At 40.1% G+C, this 15,230-nt stretch overlaps 1 protein-coding gene and 6 non-coding genes across 7 annotated transcripts in view; 6 read left to right on the forward strand and 1 right to left on the reverse strand.

Moving 5' to 3' along the window:
* The window catches only part of gtpbp2a (GTP binding protein 2a), a 34,615-nt gene that overhangs the window by 16,805 nt on the left and 2,580 nt on the right, over positions 1 to 15,230 (reverse strand). The window contains exons 3-6 of the mRNA XM_061911775.1: positions 12,703 to 12,887; positions 12,494 to 12,602; positions 12,219 to 12,416; positions 11,966 to 12,140 (exon numbers count right to left, since the gene is read on the reverse strand). Of these exons, the coding sequence (XP_061767759.1) occupies positions 11,966 to 12,140; positions 12,219 to 12,416; positions 12,494 to 12,602; positions 12,703 to 12,887 (667 nt within the window). The remainder of the gene's footprint in view (positions 1 to 11,965; positions 12,141 to 12,218; positions 12,417 to 12,493; positions 12,603 to 12,702; positions 12,888 to 15,230) is intronic.
* On the forward strand, positions 20 to 102 carry trnal-aag (transfer RNA leucine (anticodon AAG)). Its single transcript has one exon. It is a non-coding gene; the product is annotated as a tRNA-Leu (tRNA).
* On the forward strand, positions 356 to 438 carry trnal-aag (transfer RNA leucine (anticodon AAG)). Its single transcript has one exon. It is a non-coding gene; the product is annotated as a tRNA-Leu (tRNA).
* trnal-cag (transfer RNA leucine (anticodon CAG)) lies at positions 737 to 819 on the forward strand. Its single transcript has one exon. It is a non-coding gene; the product is annotated as a tRNA-Leu (tRNA).
* trnal-cag (transfer RNA leucine (anticodon CAG)) lies at positions 1,128 to 1,210 on the forward strand. Its single transcript has one exon. It is a non-coding gene; the product is annotated as a tRNA-Leu (tRNA).
* trnal-uag (transfer RNA leucine (anticodon UAG)) lies at positions 4,162 to 4,244 on the forward strand. Its single transcript has one exon. It is a non-coding gene; the product is annotated as a tRNA-Leu (tRNA).
* Positions 6,537 to 6,619, forward strand: trnal-cag (transfer RNA leucine (anticodon CAG)). The gene has a single exon. It is a non-coding gene; the product is annotated as a tRNA-Leu (tRNA).

The following is a 15,230-nucleotide window of genomic DNA, read 5'->3' on the forward strand; positions in this document are numbered from 1 at the left end:
TGCAATGTACTGATCAGATGTCAGGATGGCCGAGCGGTCTAAGGCGCTGCGTTAAGGTCGCAGTCTCCTCTGGAGGCGTGGGTTCAAATCCCACTTCTGACAGCAATTTATTATTGTTGCACCAATCCTCACAAAAGGAGATGTATTTCAACAGTTCTTGTTGGTACTATACGAAGTGATGCATTTCACTTCTAACAACAAAACCTTTTTGACCCCAGCACTACTTTAATACCCCATGTGGATGGACCTGTTCATACCATACCACACACTGTACAGTAGAAGTAAGGAAATACCAAAGTCCCTTGTTATACAGACATCATGCAATCACTCCTCTATCAATTAAATGGTAACAGATATCAGGATGGCCGAGCGGTCCAAGGCGCTGTGTTAAGGTCGCAGTCTCCTCTGAAGGCGTGGGTTCAAACCCCACTTCTGACAGCAAATAATTTATGTTGCAACAATCTCTCGTCAATTACAAGCACAGACGGTTTTGGGACTTTCTGTATGTGGTAAGCAAACACACCTTCACAAAAGCAGAGGTCTTCCAGCTGTTCTTGTTGGTACTATACAAAGTGATGCATTTCACTTCTAACAACAAAACCTTTTTGACCCCCAGCACTACTTTAATACCCCATGTGGATGGACCTGTTCATACCATACCACACACTGTACAGTAGAAGTCAGGCAAGACCAAAGTCCCTCGTTACACAGACATCATGCAACCATTGTGACAGGTGTCAGGATGGCCGAGCGGTCTAAGGCGCTGCATTCAGGTTGCAGTCTCCTCTGGAGGCGTGGGTTCAAATCCCACTTCTGACAGCAAATTATTACTGTTGCACCAATCCCTCGTCAAATACAAGCACAGATGGTTTTGGGACTTTCTGTATGTGGTAAACACCTCTTCACAAAAGCAGAGATCTTCCAGCTGTTCTTGTTAGTACTATGCGAAGTGATGCATTTCACTTCTAACAACAAAACCTTTTTGACCCCCAGCACTACTTTAATACCCCATGTGGATGGACCTGTTCATACCATACCACACACTGTACAGTAGAAGTCAGGCAATACCAAAGTCCCTTGTTATACAGACATTATGCAATCACTCTATCAAATTCAGTTTAACAGATGTCAGGATGGCCGAGCGGTTTAAGGCGCTGCGTTCAGGTCGCAGTCTCCTCTGGAGGCGTGGGTTTGAATTCCACTTCTGACAGCATCTAATTTCTATTGCGTCAAACACAAGCACGGATGGTTTTGGGAAGTTTTGTATGTGGTAAGCAAACACACCTTCACAAAAGCAGAGGTATTTCAACAGTTCTCGTTAGTACTCTACGAAATGATGCAGTCCACTTCTTACAACAAAATCTTTTTGACCCCCAGCACTACTTTAATACCCCATGTTGGTGCACCTGTTCATACCATACCACACACTGTACAGTAGAAGTCAAGCAATACCAAAGTCCCTCGTTATACAGATATCCATGCACACGAACAGATGTCAGGATGGCCGAGCAGTCTAAGGCGCTGTGTTTAGGTCGCAGCATCCACTGGAGGCGTGGGTTCAAATCCCAATTCTGACAACGCATAATTTCTGTTGCACCAATCCCTCGTCAAACAGTCACTCCTCCGTCAAATAGGTGTTAAAGAATGTCAGGCTGGCAGAGCGGTTTAAGGTGCTGTGTCCAGGTCGCAGTTTCCTCTGGAGTCGTGGGTTCAAATTCCACTTCTGAAAAGTATTTTTTGACCCCCAGCCCTACTTTAATACCCCATGTGGATGGACCTGTTCATACCATACCACACACTGTACAGTAGAAGTCAGGAAATACCAAAGTCACTTGTTATACAGACATTATGCAATCACTCCTCTATCAAAAACATTAACAGACGTCAGGATGCCTGAGCGGTCTAAGGCGTTGCGTTCAGGTCGCAGTCTCCTCAGGAGGCGTGGGTTCCAATCCTACTTCTGACAGCTTTTAGTTTCTGTTGCAAAAATCCCTGGTCAAACACAAGCAGCTGACAGCTTTTGTGACACTCACAATACATGGTCTTTGACAAACAGTATTTATACTTCGAAAATACCGCAACACAAAGGAATTTCAACATTTCTTGTTGAGACTATGAAATTAAAGGCATTCCACGTCTTACAACAAAACCATTAGGACCCACTGCAATACTTTAAAACCCCAGGGGGAACCTGATCATACCATAGACGGTACAGTAGAAGTCAGGAAATACCAAAGTTCCTCCTGACTAGGGTTGTCCCGATCCGATATTTGGATTGGATCGGCCGCCGATATTTGCCAAACAATGTGTATCGACAAGGCATGGAAAAAGGCCGATCCAGATCTAGTTTTAAAAAAAATTTCAGTCGGTGTTTTCCAACGCACCTTTTTAAATAATACATTCCACTCTTCTCCTGCTTCCTATGCTCCGTTGCGCATTTTCCAGCATACCTTCAACAAATCCACAGGTCTGTGTTCTAACCGTTAAGACGGCCATGTGAATTAATAGTTATGGTAAAAATGTCAGCTGTGTGGGATTATTTTACCCTACAAAACGAAAAAGACGAAGAGGTGGAGTGCAAAACATGCCACAATAAAGTCAAGCCTGGTGGTAAAGTTGTAAGACATTTTAATGACTCTTGAGAGAGAGGCTTTTTAGCACTTATCATTGATGAACACAGGAGCAGGCTGACACCTGAGCATCTTGAATTGCTCGTCTTTGTTAGAAAGAATCTCCCCATTATGCTTGGACTTCAATTGTTTGCCCCCCCCTTGACTGGGGCAAACAATTGAAAGGAGTGTGTAGATATATATATATTTTTTTAAGTTTACACTTGTTCAAGAGCAAGTATTGATGCTGAATTATAGACATTTTATCCCACTCAGGTTGTTTGTGTGTTTTGCTATTTTAAATAATGTTTTCACCATTATTTGCACTTCGTACAGTTCACTTTTTTACTGTTTAATGATGCCATTTCTGTTTGTCATGTATAATTTTTTTTTATTTCATGTTTATCCTTGAATACCAACCATTGTGTATTATTCAAACTCACCTAATTCAGCTGGCTAGTTGTTATCAAGGGTACTAAAACCCTTTTCAACATGAATCTGACAACTAAGTAGGCTAAATAACTTTAAACTTTAATACATGCTCGGATAGGCCAGTATCGGCCAGTATCCCCAATCGGATCGAAAGTGCAAAAACCTGGGTCGGGACATCTCTACTCCTGACTGAATTTTTTGAGTTGTATAGACATCATGTAATCACTCCTCTATTTCGATAGGATGTCAGGATGGCCAAGCGGTCTAAGGCGCTGCGTTCAAATCCCAACACTGACAGACATTACCTTTATGATACCCTATGACAGGGGTAGGGAACCAATGGCTCGCGAGCCAGATGTGGCTCTTTTGATGACTGCATCTGGCTCTCGGATAAATCTGAGCTGACACTACTTAACATAATAAGTAATGAATAATTCCACTTGTAATCACAGTGTTAAAAATAACGTTCAAAATATAAAACATTCTCATGCATTTGAATCCATTCATACTTTTTCTACCGCACCAAGTTCAAGAAGTTGCCTTAAGGGTAAGAAATAATTTATTTATTATTGGTTAGTGTAGGGCTAGCCCTCTTGGGGGTTCTTCAACAAGGCCCAGGTGGGCCATTTACACACCTGTCGCTGATTTCGAGGCCGGTCCTGGCAACACACCGCTTCATTGCGGACCCGCAGGCCACGCCCCCTCCTAAATTAGCTTCAGAATAACAACGTTATTAGAAAGAATAAGAGGCCTATTATACTCTAGAAATGTTGGTCTTACTTAAAAATGCACACTTTTAGTTGTGTTCAGTGTTAAAAATATATTATATGGCTCTTACGTAAATATATTTTAAAATATTTGGCTTCTTGGCTCTGTCAGCCAAAAAGGTTCCCGACCCCTGCCCTATGAGTACACTGCTAGTTGCTAACAAATAACTATGTGACTTTGTATTTACTTTGCTCCTAAAATGGGCTAAAAACAAACGTCGGAAATCAACAACACAACTGGTGACCTCTACTCACAAGCAGCAGCTATTCTGCAACTAAACAAGACGCACTACCCAACCCCCCTGTGTTCCACCGACAGCTAATTCTGATGGCGTGGGGAATGCTTACTATGTGTCAGGATGGCCGAGCGGTCTAAGGCGCTGCGTTTAGGTCGCAGTCTCCCCTGGAGGCGTGGGTTCGAATCCCACTTCTGACAATGGCATTTTTTCACTCTCTGGCCTACATGAATCCTGACATTTAATTTCTTGGAAGACACAGGATCAACTTGGGGCAAACAGATATCAAGCACAACATTACACTGATCAACAGAACCTAAGAAGACAACAAATCTACATCAACCGAGGCATGAACATTTTATTTCTGTGGTATATAAACAGAACTAAAGCAAATATTCATGTGAAACCAGCCTCCAGTGTGAACATAACAATGTTCTGTGTCAACTAACATGTTTTGTACAGAGGACAGCAAAGAAAATGACCTCTTTTACTCAGTTTCGAGTAAGCGTGTCAACTTTCTGCAGATTACATAAATGAGGAGTTCCACATTCTTAACCCCGTTTCAACCTACTACTTACTACACCAGTGTTTTTCAACCACGTTTGCAAATGATGAGTTGTTGTTGGGTGTCGGTGCTGTCTAAAAGCTTAGCAGAGAAACCGTGTAATACTCTTCCATTTCAGTAGGTGGCAGCCGGTAGCTAATTGCTTTATCGATGTCGGAAACAGCGGGAGACAGCGTGCAGGTAAAAATGTGTCTAATGCTTAAACTAAAATAAACAAAAGGTGAGTCCTCCTAAGAAAAGGCATTGAAACATAGGGAAGGCTATACAGAATGAAACTAAAACTGAACTGACAAAGTCAACAAAACCAGAATGCTGGACGACAGCAAAGACTTACTGTGGAGCAGAGACGGCGTCCACAATGTACATCCGAACATGACATGACAATCAACAATGTCCCCACAAAGAAGGATACAAACAACTGAAATATTCTTCATTGCTAAAACAAAGCAGATGCGGGAAATATTGCTCAAAGGAAGACATGAAACTGCTACGGTTTGAAAATACCAAAAAAAAGGAGCGCAAGACAAGAACTAAAACACTACACATGGGAAAACAGCAGAAAGTAGTGGTGACAGTACACCTACTTTGAGACAAGAAGTAATTGATGAATGATTGGTTATGGTTTAATGTCATACCCAAAAATTGCGAGAACGACTTTATACTGTCAACTGAGTTTTGTTTTTTAGTGATTTCTGCTGGTGGTGTGCCTCGGATTTTTTTCTCTGCAAAAAATGTGCCTTGGCTCAAAAGAGGTTGAAAAACACTGTACTACACAGACAAAAAAACCTCCAGCAAATGAACCCAACCCAACCCAACCTTCCTTAACACAACACCAGGGGGAGCTCCACAAACCACGTTAAACCCAGATTCCGATCTAACAAAGGTCTTAACTCATTCTCTTTCAATGCCACATCTATTTGGAATGCACTCCCAACAGGTTTAAAAGTAAGTGCATCTCTATCCTCCTTCAAAAGTGCTCTAAAACAACACCTCCAGGCAACTTCAACCCTTTAATAATACCCTCCTCCATTCACATCCCATCTCCCGGGATTGTAAATAACATAATGTAAATAATCAAATGTATTTCTAATGTATATACTTGTTCTTATGCTATCTGAACTCACTATGTTCTCTGCTGGCTGTACATATCCTACAAAGTCAGACCGACACTGTTTCAATGTCCATTTCTCTGTTGATGCAATTGTTGATGACTGACGTACTGATATCAACCAAAGCTCCTCATCCCACCCTCCAGATTGTAAATAATGTAAATATTTCAATGTATACTATGATGATTAACTTGTGTGATGACTGTATTATGTTGATAGTATATATTTGTACCATGAATTGATTAACGTGAACCCCGACTTAAACAAGTTGGAAAACTTATTGGGGTGTTACCATTTAGTGGTCAATTGTACGGAATATGTACTGTACTGAACTGTGCAATCTACTAATAAAAGTTCCAACCAACCAAGTCTTGTCAACAACTTGATACGTTATTAGTTAGTTTATAAAGCAATACGTGACAGTATTTTTAGAACAAGCATGAACATTGTTATTTCAGCATGTGACCTGATCTGCAGGTGTAAGGAATACCGGCGAGGGAGCGAGCGTACAGCTGACCCCAGGAGCTATTTTTAGAATGGGTCGTGGCTGGCTCACAGCGTCTGGTTGGTTACGTAAGGTCAGATGTCAGGTTTGTTACGTTTTAAGCTGCTACAGCTGGTTAGGGCCAGCAAGTTGAGAGGATGATGAAAAAAAAAAGGGAAAGTAGAAGTACATTCTTAGCTGCCGACACACATTATCGTTCCATCAATATTTTATTCAACAGGCGTCTATTTTGCGAGCAGTAGCTGCAAAGCGAGTGAAGCCAGAGCATTCAACAACCCCCACTGCCTGGAACGTCTTGACAGGTTGTTTATAGGTCAGGATGGCCGAGCGGTCTAAGGCGCTGCGTTCAGGTCGCAGTCTCCCCTGGAGGCGTGGGTTCGAATCCCACTTCTGACAGTTTTTTTTTTAACTGAAACCATAGACCAGGGGTCGGGAACCTTTTTGTCTGAGAGAGCCAAGAAGCCAAATATTTTAAAATATATTTCCCTAAGAGCCATATAATATTTTTTTAACACTGAACACAACTAAACGCGTGCATTTTTAAGTAAGACCAACATTTCCAGAGTATAATAGGTCTCTTATTCTTTGTATTAACATTGTTATTCTGAAGTTAACTTTGGAGGGGGCGTGGCCTGCGGGCCTGCAGCAAAGCAGGATGTTGCCAGGACCGGCCTCGAAATCAGCGACAGGTGCGTAGAAGGCCCACCTGGGCCTTTTTATCTAATCACTTGTCGCTCTGTTATAAGCAGCAGCCATGAGGAGGGATGGGATTGAGGCTGTAGCCAGAGCGCGAGTGAGGACGAAAGAGAAAAAGACAATTGCTGGAAAGCAACTGAGAGAAAAATAAAATAAAACAATATTGTAACCCTAAAACAGGCTCTTGGTGGTCTGAAGAACCCCAAGGAGGGCAAACCCCACACTAACCAATAATAAATAAATTACTTCTTACCATTAACGCAACTTCTTGAACATAAAAATGCATGAGAATGTTTTATATTTTGAACTTTGTTTTTAACACTGTGATTACAAGTGGAATTATTCATTACTTATCCTGTTAAGCAATGTCAGCTCAGATTTATCTGAGAGCCAGATGCAGTCATCAGAAGAGCCACATCTGGCTCTAGAGCCATAGGTTCCCTACCCCTGCCATAGACGATAAAAAGTATAAGGATGGCCTTATGTGACCTGCAGTCTTACGAGACAAGGCTCAGTAGACGCGGTAGCAGTGTCTCTCTTACATGCACACCTCCACAAACTATGGTTGAAAATAGCAACTAAATAAATCAGAAGTTACTCAGTACTAAAGTAATTTTCTCCCTGAATACTTATTTGAACTCAAATTTCAATTTGGCCGAAGGCCGTATACCGAATAATGAATGCAGTTTTTCAAAATTTTTTTAATATTGCATAAATACCCTAGAAAAATATTTAGACATGTTTTTCAAATAAAGTAATTTTTTATTGAATATTGACATTTTTTAAATATTCCAGTAGCCTTTGCTTTTCAAAAAAAGCACCGTTTTTCATTTATATTAGGCCTTCAAACAAAACATGCATTCCAAAAAAAAAATAAAGTGCATTAAAGTGGATAAACCCACAACAAATGAATTATTGTCCTTTTGGCAAAAGTCTGCTTAGCCACAGTAGATATGCTAATAATGTAAACAGAAGGCTCAAGTAAATCTCAATAAGTGTGTGCTTGTAACCTCATACACTTATACAGGTAGCCTACACAACAGGCTAATAATGTAAACAGAGGCCCCACTAAATCTCAATAAGTGTGTGCATGTAACCTCATACACTTATACAGGTAGTCTACACAACAGGCTAATAATGTAAACAGAGGCCCCACTAAATCTCAATAAGTGTGTGCTTGTAACCTCATACACTTATACAGGTAGCCTACACAACAGGCTAATAATGTAAACAGAGGCCCCACTAAATCTCAATAAGTGTGTGCTTGTAACCTCATACACTTATACAGGTAGCCTACACAACAGGCTAATAATGTAAACAGAGGCCCCACTAAATCTCAATAAGTGTGTGCTTGTAACCTCATACACTTATACAGGTAGCCTACACAACAGGCTAATAATATAAACAGAAGGCCCAAGTAAATCTCAATAAGTGTGTGCTTGTAACCTCATACACTTATACAGGTAGCCTACACAACAGGCTAATAATGTAAACAGAGGCCCCACTAAATCTCAATAAGTGTGTGCTTGTAACCTCATACACTTATACAGGTAGCCTACACAACAGGCTAATAATGTAAACAGAGGCCCCACTAAATCTCAATAAGTGTGTGCTTGTAACCTCATACACTTATACAGGTACACAACATATCCCAACGTCACTGCACATTGGTTGATTGCGTCACTGCGTCAAAAAATTGCGTCACACGCCACTATTCGGCCTTGTTTTTAACTCATTCCACCGAAGGCCGAATGTGGCTTTTTTTGCCATATTCGGTTACCGATTAATCGGTGCAGCCCTACTGTGAAGTGAAAACCATTTCGGGTGACTACTTCTTGAAGTTTAAAGAGAGAATGCCAAGAGTGTGCAAAGAAGCAACCAGAGCAAAGGGCGACTACCTCGAAAAACTACAATATAAAACACTTCTTCAGCTATTTCACCGTTCTTTGCCAAGTACAAACCCCGTTTCTATATGAGTTGGGAAATTGTGTTAGATGTAAATATAAACAGAATAAAATGATTTGCAAATCCTTTTCAACCCATATTCAATTGAATACACTATAAAGACAAGATATTTGATGTTCAAACTCATAAACTTTATTTTATTTTTTTTTGCAAATAATAATTAACTTAGAATTTTCATGGCTGCAACACGTGCCAAAGTAGTTGGGAAAGGGCATGTTCACCACTGTGTTACATCACCTTTTCTTTTAGCAACACTCAATAAACGTTCCAAATAAGTGTTTAATGAGCATTCCACAACTTTATCAGTATTTATTGCCACCTTTCCCAAATTCTTTGTCACGTGTTGCTGGCATCAAATTCTTAAGTTAATGATTGTTTGCAAAAAAAAAAGAAAAAGTTTATCAGTTTAAATAGTTCAAATATGTTGTCTTTGTAGCATATTCAACAGAATATGGGTTGAAAATGATTTGCAAATCATTGTATTCTGTTTATATTTACATCTAACACAATTTCCCAACTCATATGGAAACGGGGTTTGGACATAACTCCACATGTAATCACCCAAAACCCCGATGACTTCAGCGACAATCCACAATGCAAATAGTCATGAAAAACAAAGAAAACACATTGAATGAGAAGGCGTGTACTGTATATTGTAACAGACTAGGTCCTATGTAATGTTTTATTCCACATGTATTTCATTCAATGTTTAACAGATGTTGTAGTTTCCCATGGTCTTGAAAGCGTCTCTGCCAATGTTCGTCTTTGTTCAATGTGTTCTGCATGTTGATTGGCTGGGATGCCAATCATTTGCTTCCCACGCGTGTTGATAGAGTGATAGTAATGACAGAGTAAGATGGTTCTGTTCGTGTCTTAAATGTTTATTTTAGCGTGGACTACAGCCTACAGTAGTGGGATTATAACGACTTCCATACAAGCAAACAATCCATACACCCACAACACATTCTTGCCTGCTTGTGTTGTGGGTGTTAGATCAATGGACAATCAGGACAGCAGTCTCTCTCTTCATTTTTAACAGCCTTAAGTCATCTTTATGGGTCAAGTTGAGAACAGCAGCTCACTTTTCCCCTTCACAATATTAGCAGTCTGACTGTGCTTACAAAATAAAGGTACAAGCATAATGTACTTACGTTTGATATGTTTAGAAAATAATTATGCTTTGACTTGAAATACTGGTCAACATTGTCCCAAGATGTATTATTGCACCAATAAATGTGAGGATTTTTGCATGAAATTAACAAACATTTTATTAAATATTATTAATGACACAAAAACCTTCCGCTCGAATGCAGCTGAGATAGACTCCAGTGCCCTCCGCGACCTCGAAAGGGACAAGCGGTAGAAAATGGATGGACTTCTTACTTTGACGTAAGTCATACTACTCGAAAAGCAAGCCCGCAAACACCTGGAAATGATGTGTCAAAATACTTAATATTTTCTCACTAAACGTAATTGATTATTTTCATTTTGACAGGAAAAATATATGTACTGCTTGAAATTGCATTCCTTTTAAACTTTAATAGTATCCAATATTGCAAAAAAAATTAAAATCAGTATATTATCATACTTTCCAAACATCAAATTCATAAAAATTACAATAAATTGTACATTGTTCTTTACATGAATTGATTAACGTGGACCCTGACTTAAACAAGTTACCATTTAGTGGTCAATTGTACGGAATATGTACTGGACTGTGCAATCTACTAATAAAAGTATCAATCAATCAAACAGTATATTAATGTAAATTGAAAAGAAAACCTACAATTTTTTTTTTTGCATAAAAAAGAAAAACAGCACGGGGTCCATCGTCTGGCGGGGGTTTGCCTTCAAGCGGGAAGATGTCGAACATTTCCATTTTCTACCGCTTACTCCCTTTGGGGTCGCTGGTGCCTATCTCAGCTACAATCGGGCGGAAGGTGTGGTACACCCTGAACAACCGTGATATGTCAAGTATGCGGCAAAAGCGTTGCTAAAAAAAGTAGCATTACTGCTAATATGTAGCATCGTTTGAAAAGTCACCCGCTAGAGAATGAAGAGTGCTTGAAACTCTGCATGTCAACAACACCAACAAAATGTAGAGGCAACCATTTCCACATCAACACCGTATGAAAAAACTAGTCAACAACAGAAGGAGATAATGTCCGCAGGAACCTACCACATAGCGAAGGACATACACTATTTGATTTCCTATAATGCAGCTCATTTTTATTTGACACTTATTGAAATATCTTGTGACATCATGCACAAAAGTGCACTTTATTTGTTTTAAACTATTGTAGTGGCGTTCTGTACAAAAAGTACACTTTAATTTAGTGTTGTTTCAATATGTCATCTTAGTGACATCATGCACAAATGTGCAATAATAGCTTGTTTTAAAATGTCTCTGACAATCTTGCACTTTCTGTTTTGAAATGACATGAATGTTTGTGCCACTGCTTAATAACTGTTTAATAAATACAATTTTGGTAGATTGACTTAGTTGTGATTTCCCTCTCTGCATGAATGTCTAAAAGTAGCATTTATTAATGAAGTATGAAGAAGAATGTTTTAATGTAGACACATAGAATCATCGTACTGCTGTGATTATATGCATCAAGTGTTCATTCAAGGCTTTGGCAAAACATGGAGATATATCTTGTGTATCGTGACATAGCCTAAAAAAAAACGAGATATTAATAAAAGGCTGTATCGCCCAGCCCTAACCTGAATAGAGCATCTCATCGACAGTGCGCCTTTTAATCCGGCGTGCCCTATGGTCGGAAAAATACGGTAGATCAAAACAACTACAGATAGGAGCATTGCCGCGTTCTGACTGGCTAAACATTTTTTAAGACAGTAGACTTCTTCTGAGGTATTGACTGCAGTGTACAGTCTTCGAAAGGAACGATACCGGGAAAAGCAGATATCAATGGAATTTCTGCATGTTGGTATCGACTTGGTATCGAAGAATTGATACTTTTGACCACCCTACTAGAATCATAATCTATTTCTAGCATCCATACGGAAGGAAGAACTTTACTGTACTTGAATATTGCCTTCAAATCAACGATCACTCACCAATGCCAGTATTTGCGCTGACGACAAGCATGGCAAAATCAGGACAGTAGCTGGTGAGGCCAAAGATGGTGGTCTTTAGGTATTTGTGGTGACCCGCCAGGTCCATGAACGTGATCATCTTTGAGGCGCTCTCACAGATTTCCTCTGCTGTTCGAGACTCGCTGTAGTTCACCACCTTGGAAAAGCCATAAACAGAAGGTTCCTATAACTTGCGTGGCGGGATGCGATTTATTTCTCGTTTATCCTTACTCACCTCTCCTTTACTATTGAATCCCAAGATTTCAAAGCTGATGCTCGACGTCCGCCCACTCTGGATCTCGTGGAGATGTCGGAAGAGGTTGAGTCTCGCTCTCCCTCGTCCGTTATCCAGCTCGCCTTGCGTCAAAACACCCAGCAGAGTCGACTTGCCCGAGTCCACGTTACCGAGAACGGCGACTCGCAGGTCCAGAAACTGTTTGGCGTTTAATTTATTATTGAAATAAAAAAAACATTTAAAAATCATACACAAGTTATGGCTGCTTTGCTGACCTGTTGGTCATCAGGGACCTTCCGAATCAAAACCTCAGCAATGGTATGAGGCTGATCGGCATCGTAGTCCACCTCAGAGTGTCGGAGGATGGTCATATCTGCCCCAACTCTACAAATCCCAAACAAAAGTCACGTATTTACTTGTTTATTTATCAACATGTACTATTTGTTGGCAGTGGCGAAGCGTCTATGACTGGAATAGATCTCACTTCTCCGCCATCTTATGGAGGGTCGTCAGCGACGCCCTCATGTCATCCTCCGACAGTCCCACCAACATGCCGTTGTCCTCCACTCCAATCTGATAGACGGCTTCACCGCGACCCTCCTGGAGCCGCCATTTCATTTGCGTGACCAGGTGCTCCAAACGGCTTTGCGTGGGTTCCACTAGCTTCAGCTAAATGGCAGTGGGTGAGAAGGGAAATCACAGAAGTTAGTGGCGTACTTCAGGAGTCCAAACACTATCATTTTAACTACCGGTATTAAATTATTGCCAAAAAATTGGCCAAATGTCTGATTGTTCTAAGAACGTTGACGCATCAAATGCGATTTAGTCCTTGTATTGCATCTAAAATTAATACAAAATTCCAGACTTTGAAAAAAAAAAAATAGACAGTGCTGAGTTAGGTTGCAATGGACATCCAAAATGCGGCTGCTAGACTTTTGACAAGAACAAGAAAGTTTGATCACATTACGCCTGTACTGTATATACCTTTATATACATATATACATACATATATACCTATACTGTATATACCTTTATATACATATATACAAACATATATACCTATACTGTATATACCTTTATATACATATATACATACATATATACCTATACTGTATATACCTTTATATACATATATACATACATATATACCTATACTGTATATACCTTTATATACATATATACATACATATATACCTATACTGGCTCACCTGCACTGGCTTCCTGTGCACTTAAGATGTGACTTTAAGGTTTTACTACTTACGTATAAAATACTACATGGTCTAGCTCCATCCTATCTTGCCGATTGTATTGTACCATATGTCCCGGCAAGAAATCTGCCTTCAAAGGACTCCGGCTTATTAGTGATTCCCAAAGCCCAAAAAAAGTCTGCGGGCTATAGAGCGTTTTCATTTCGGGCTCCAGTACTCTGGAATGCCCTCCCGGTAACAGTTCGAGATGCCGCCTCAGTAGAAGCATTTAAGTCTCACCTTAAAACTCATTTGTATACTCTAGCCTTTAAATAGACTCCCTTTTTAGACCAGTTGATCTGCCGTTTCTTTTCTTTTTCTCCTATGTCCCACTCTCCCTTGTGGAGGGGGTCCGGTCCGATCCGGTGGCCATGTACTGCTTGCCTGTGTATCGGCTGGGGACATCTCTACGCTGCTGATCCGCCTCCACTTGGGATGTTTTCCTGCTGGCTCCGCTGTGAACGGGACTCTCGCTGATGTGTTGGATCCGCTTTGGACTGGACTCTCGCGATTGTGTTGGATCCATTATGGATTGAACTTTCACAGTATCATGTTAGACCCCCTCGACATCCATTGCTTTCCTCCTCTCCAAGGTTCTCATAGTCATCATTGTCACCGACGTCCCACTGGGTGTGAGTTTTCCTTGCCCTTATGTGGGCCTACCGAGGATGTCGTAGTGGTTTGTGCAGCCCTTTGAGACACTAGTGATTTAGGGCTATATAAGTAAACATTGATTGATTGATTGATTGACATTGATTGGAATCCTATTTCTGACACCAGTTTGGTTTTAGTTTATTCTGAACATGATACAAGGTTATATTACAGTACAGTTAAACCTCGATTTACGAACCACAGACCGAAAAAACAATTATTTTCTCAGGTTTACAGGTATACAATTCAACATGTCAGAAAAGAAGTAGGAATAAACCGAGGTTATTTATTCTACTCCTTGTCCGTATCATGGTAATCTCACTATGGACGTTAGGCCCATCTTACTTTTAGACACTCCAACACCCGTGGAACCACAGAAATATACCTTCCGAATGCTCCTTACAGCATACTATTTGGAATCAAATAACATTTTTGGGAAAAATGCGGAAAAAAGCTACATGAGTTGTTGTTTTAAAGTTCAAATGTGCCTGGTTATCTTACGTTTCCCCTCTAAGGATATTAAAAGGGAACTGCCCTTGTTTTGGAATTTTGCCTATCATTCCTAAGCCTTTTGTAAGACAAGAACACATATGGTTTTCTTTTCTAATACATTCTATCTAGTAAATAAACGTTACAAAAAGTCAGTTAACATTGGAGCCAATGGGAGTTGCACTATTCCACCAATAAAGCACTCTAAAAAGCATCTAAAAAGCTCCATCAAAGTTTTATATACATGTTGCAAGTATATATGCAATGTAACAGGCACATTCAGAACATAATACTTCCGTATTTTGCTCAATTTAAGCATAGAGCGGCATATTAACGTTCACTTTTTCCTTCCACAACTACTTTTAATGGCAGATTTCAAGACAGCCAACAACAATTAAATTGGGACAAATGATAATTCCGAACCTTACATTTTTGAGCCTGAATATATGGAGGATGAACTACAAGTTTAAGAAGATGTTTGCTAAACCGATCCAGCTGTTGTGAAACACTAAGCGTCCAAACTACAGCCCGCGGGCCAAATTATATCCTTCGTAGAGCTGTCAAATTAATCTTAAATACCAGGTAATCTCCGAATGCTGCAGATTTACCGCAATATTGTAGACAT

The sequence above is a fragment of the Nerophis ophidion genome, linkage group LG09, assembly GCF_033978795.1.
Source record: "Nerophis ophidion isolate RoL-2023_Sa linkage group LG09, RoL_Noph_v1.0, whole genome shotgun sequence".
Taxonomy (NCBI): Eukaryota; Metazoa; Chordata; class Actinopteri; order Syngnathiformes; family Syngnathidae; genus Nerophis; species Nerophis ophidion.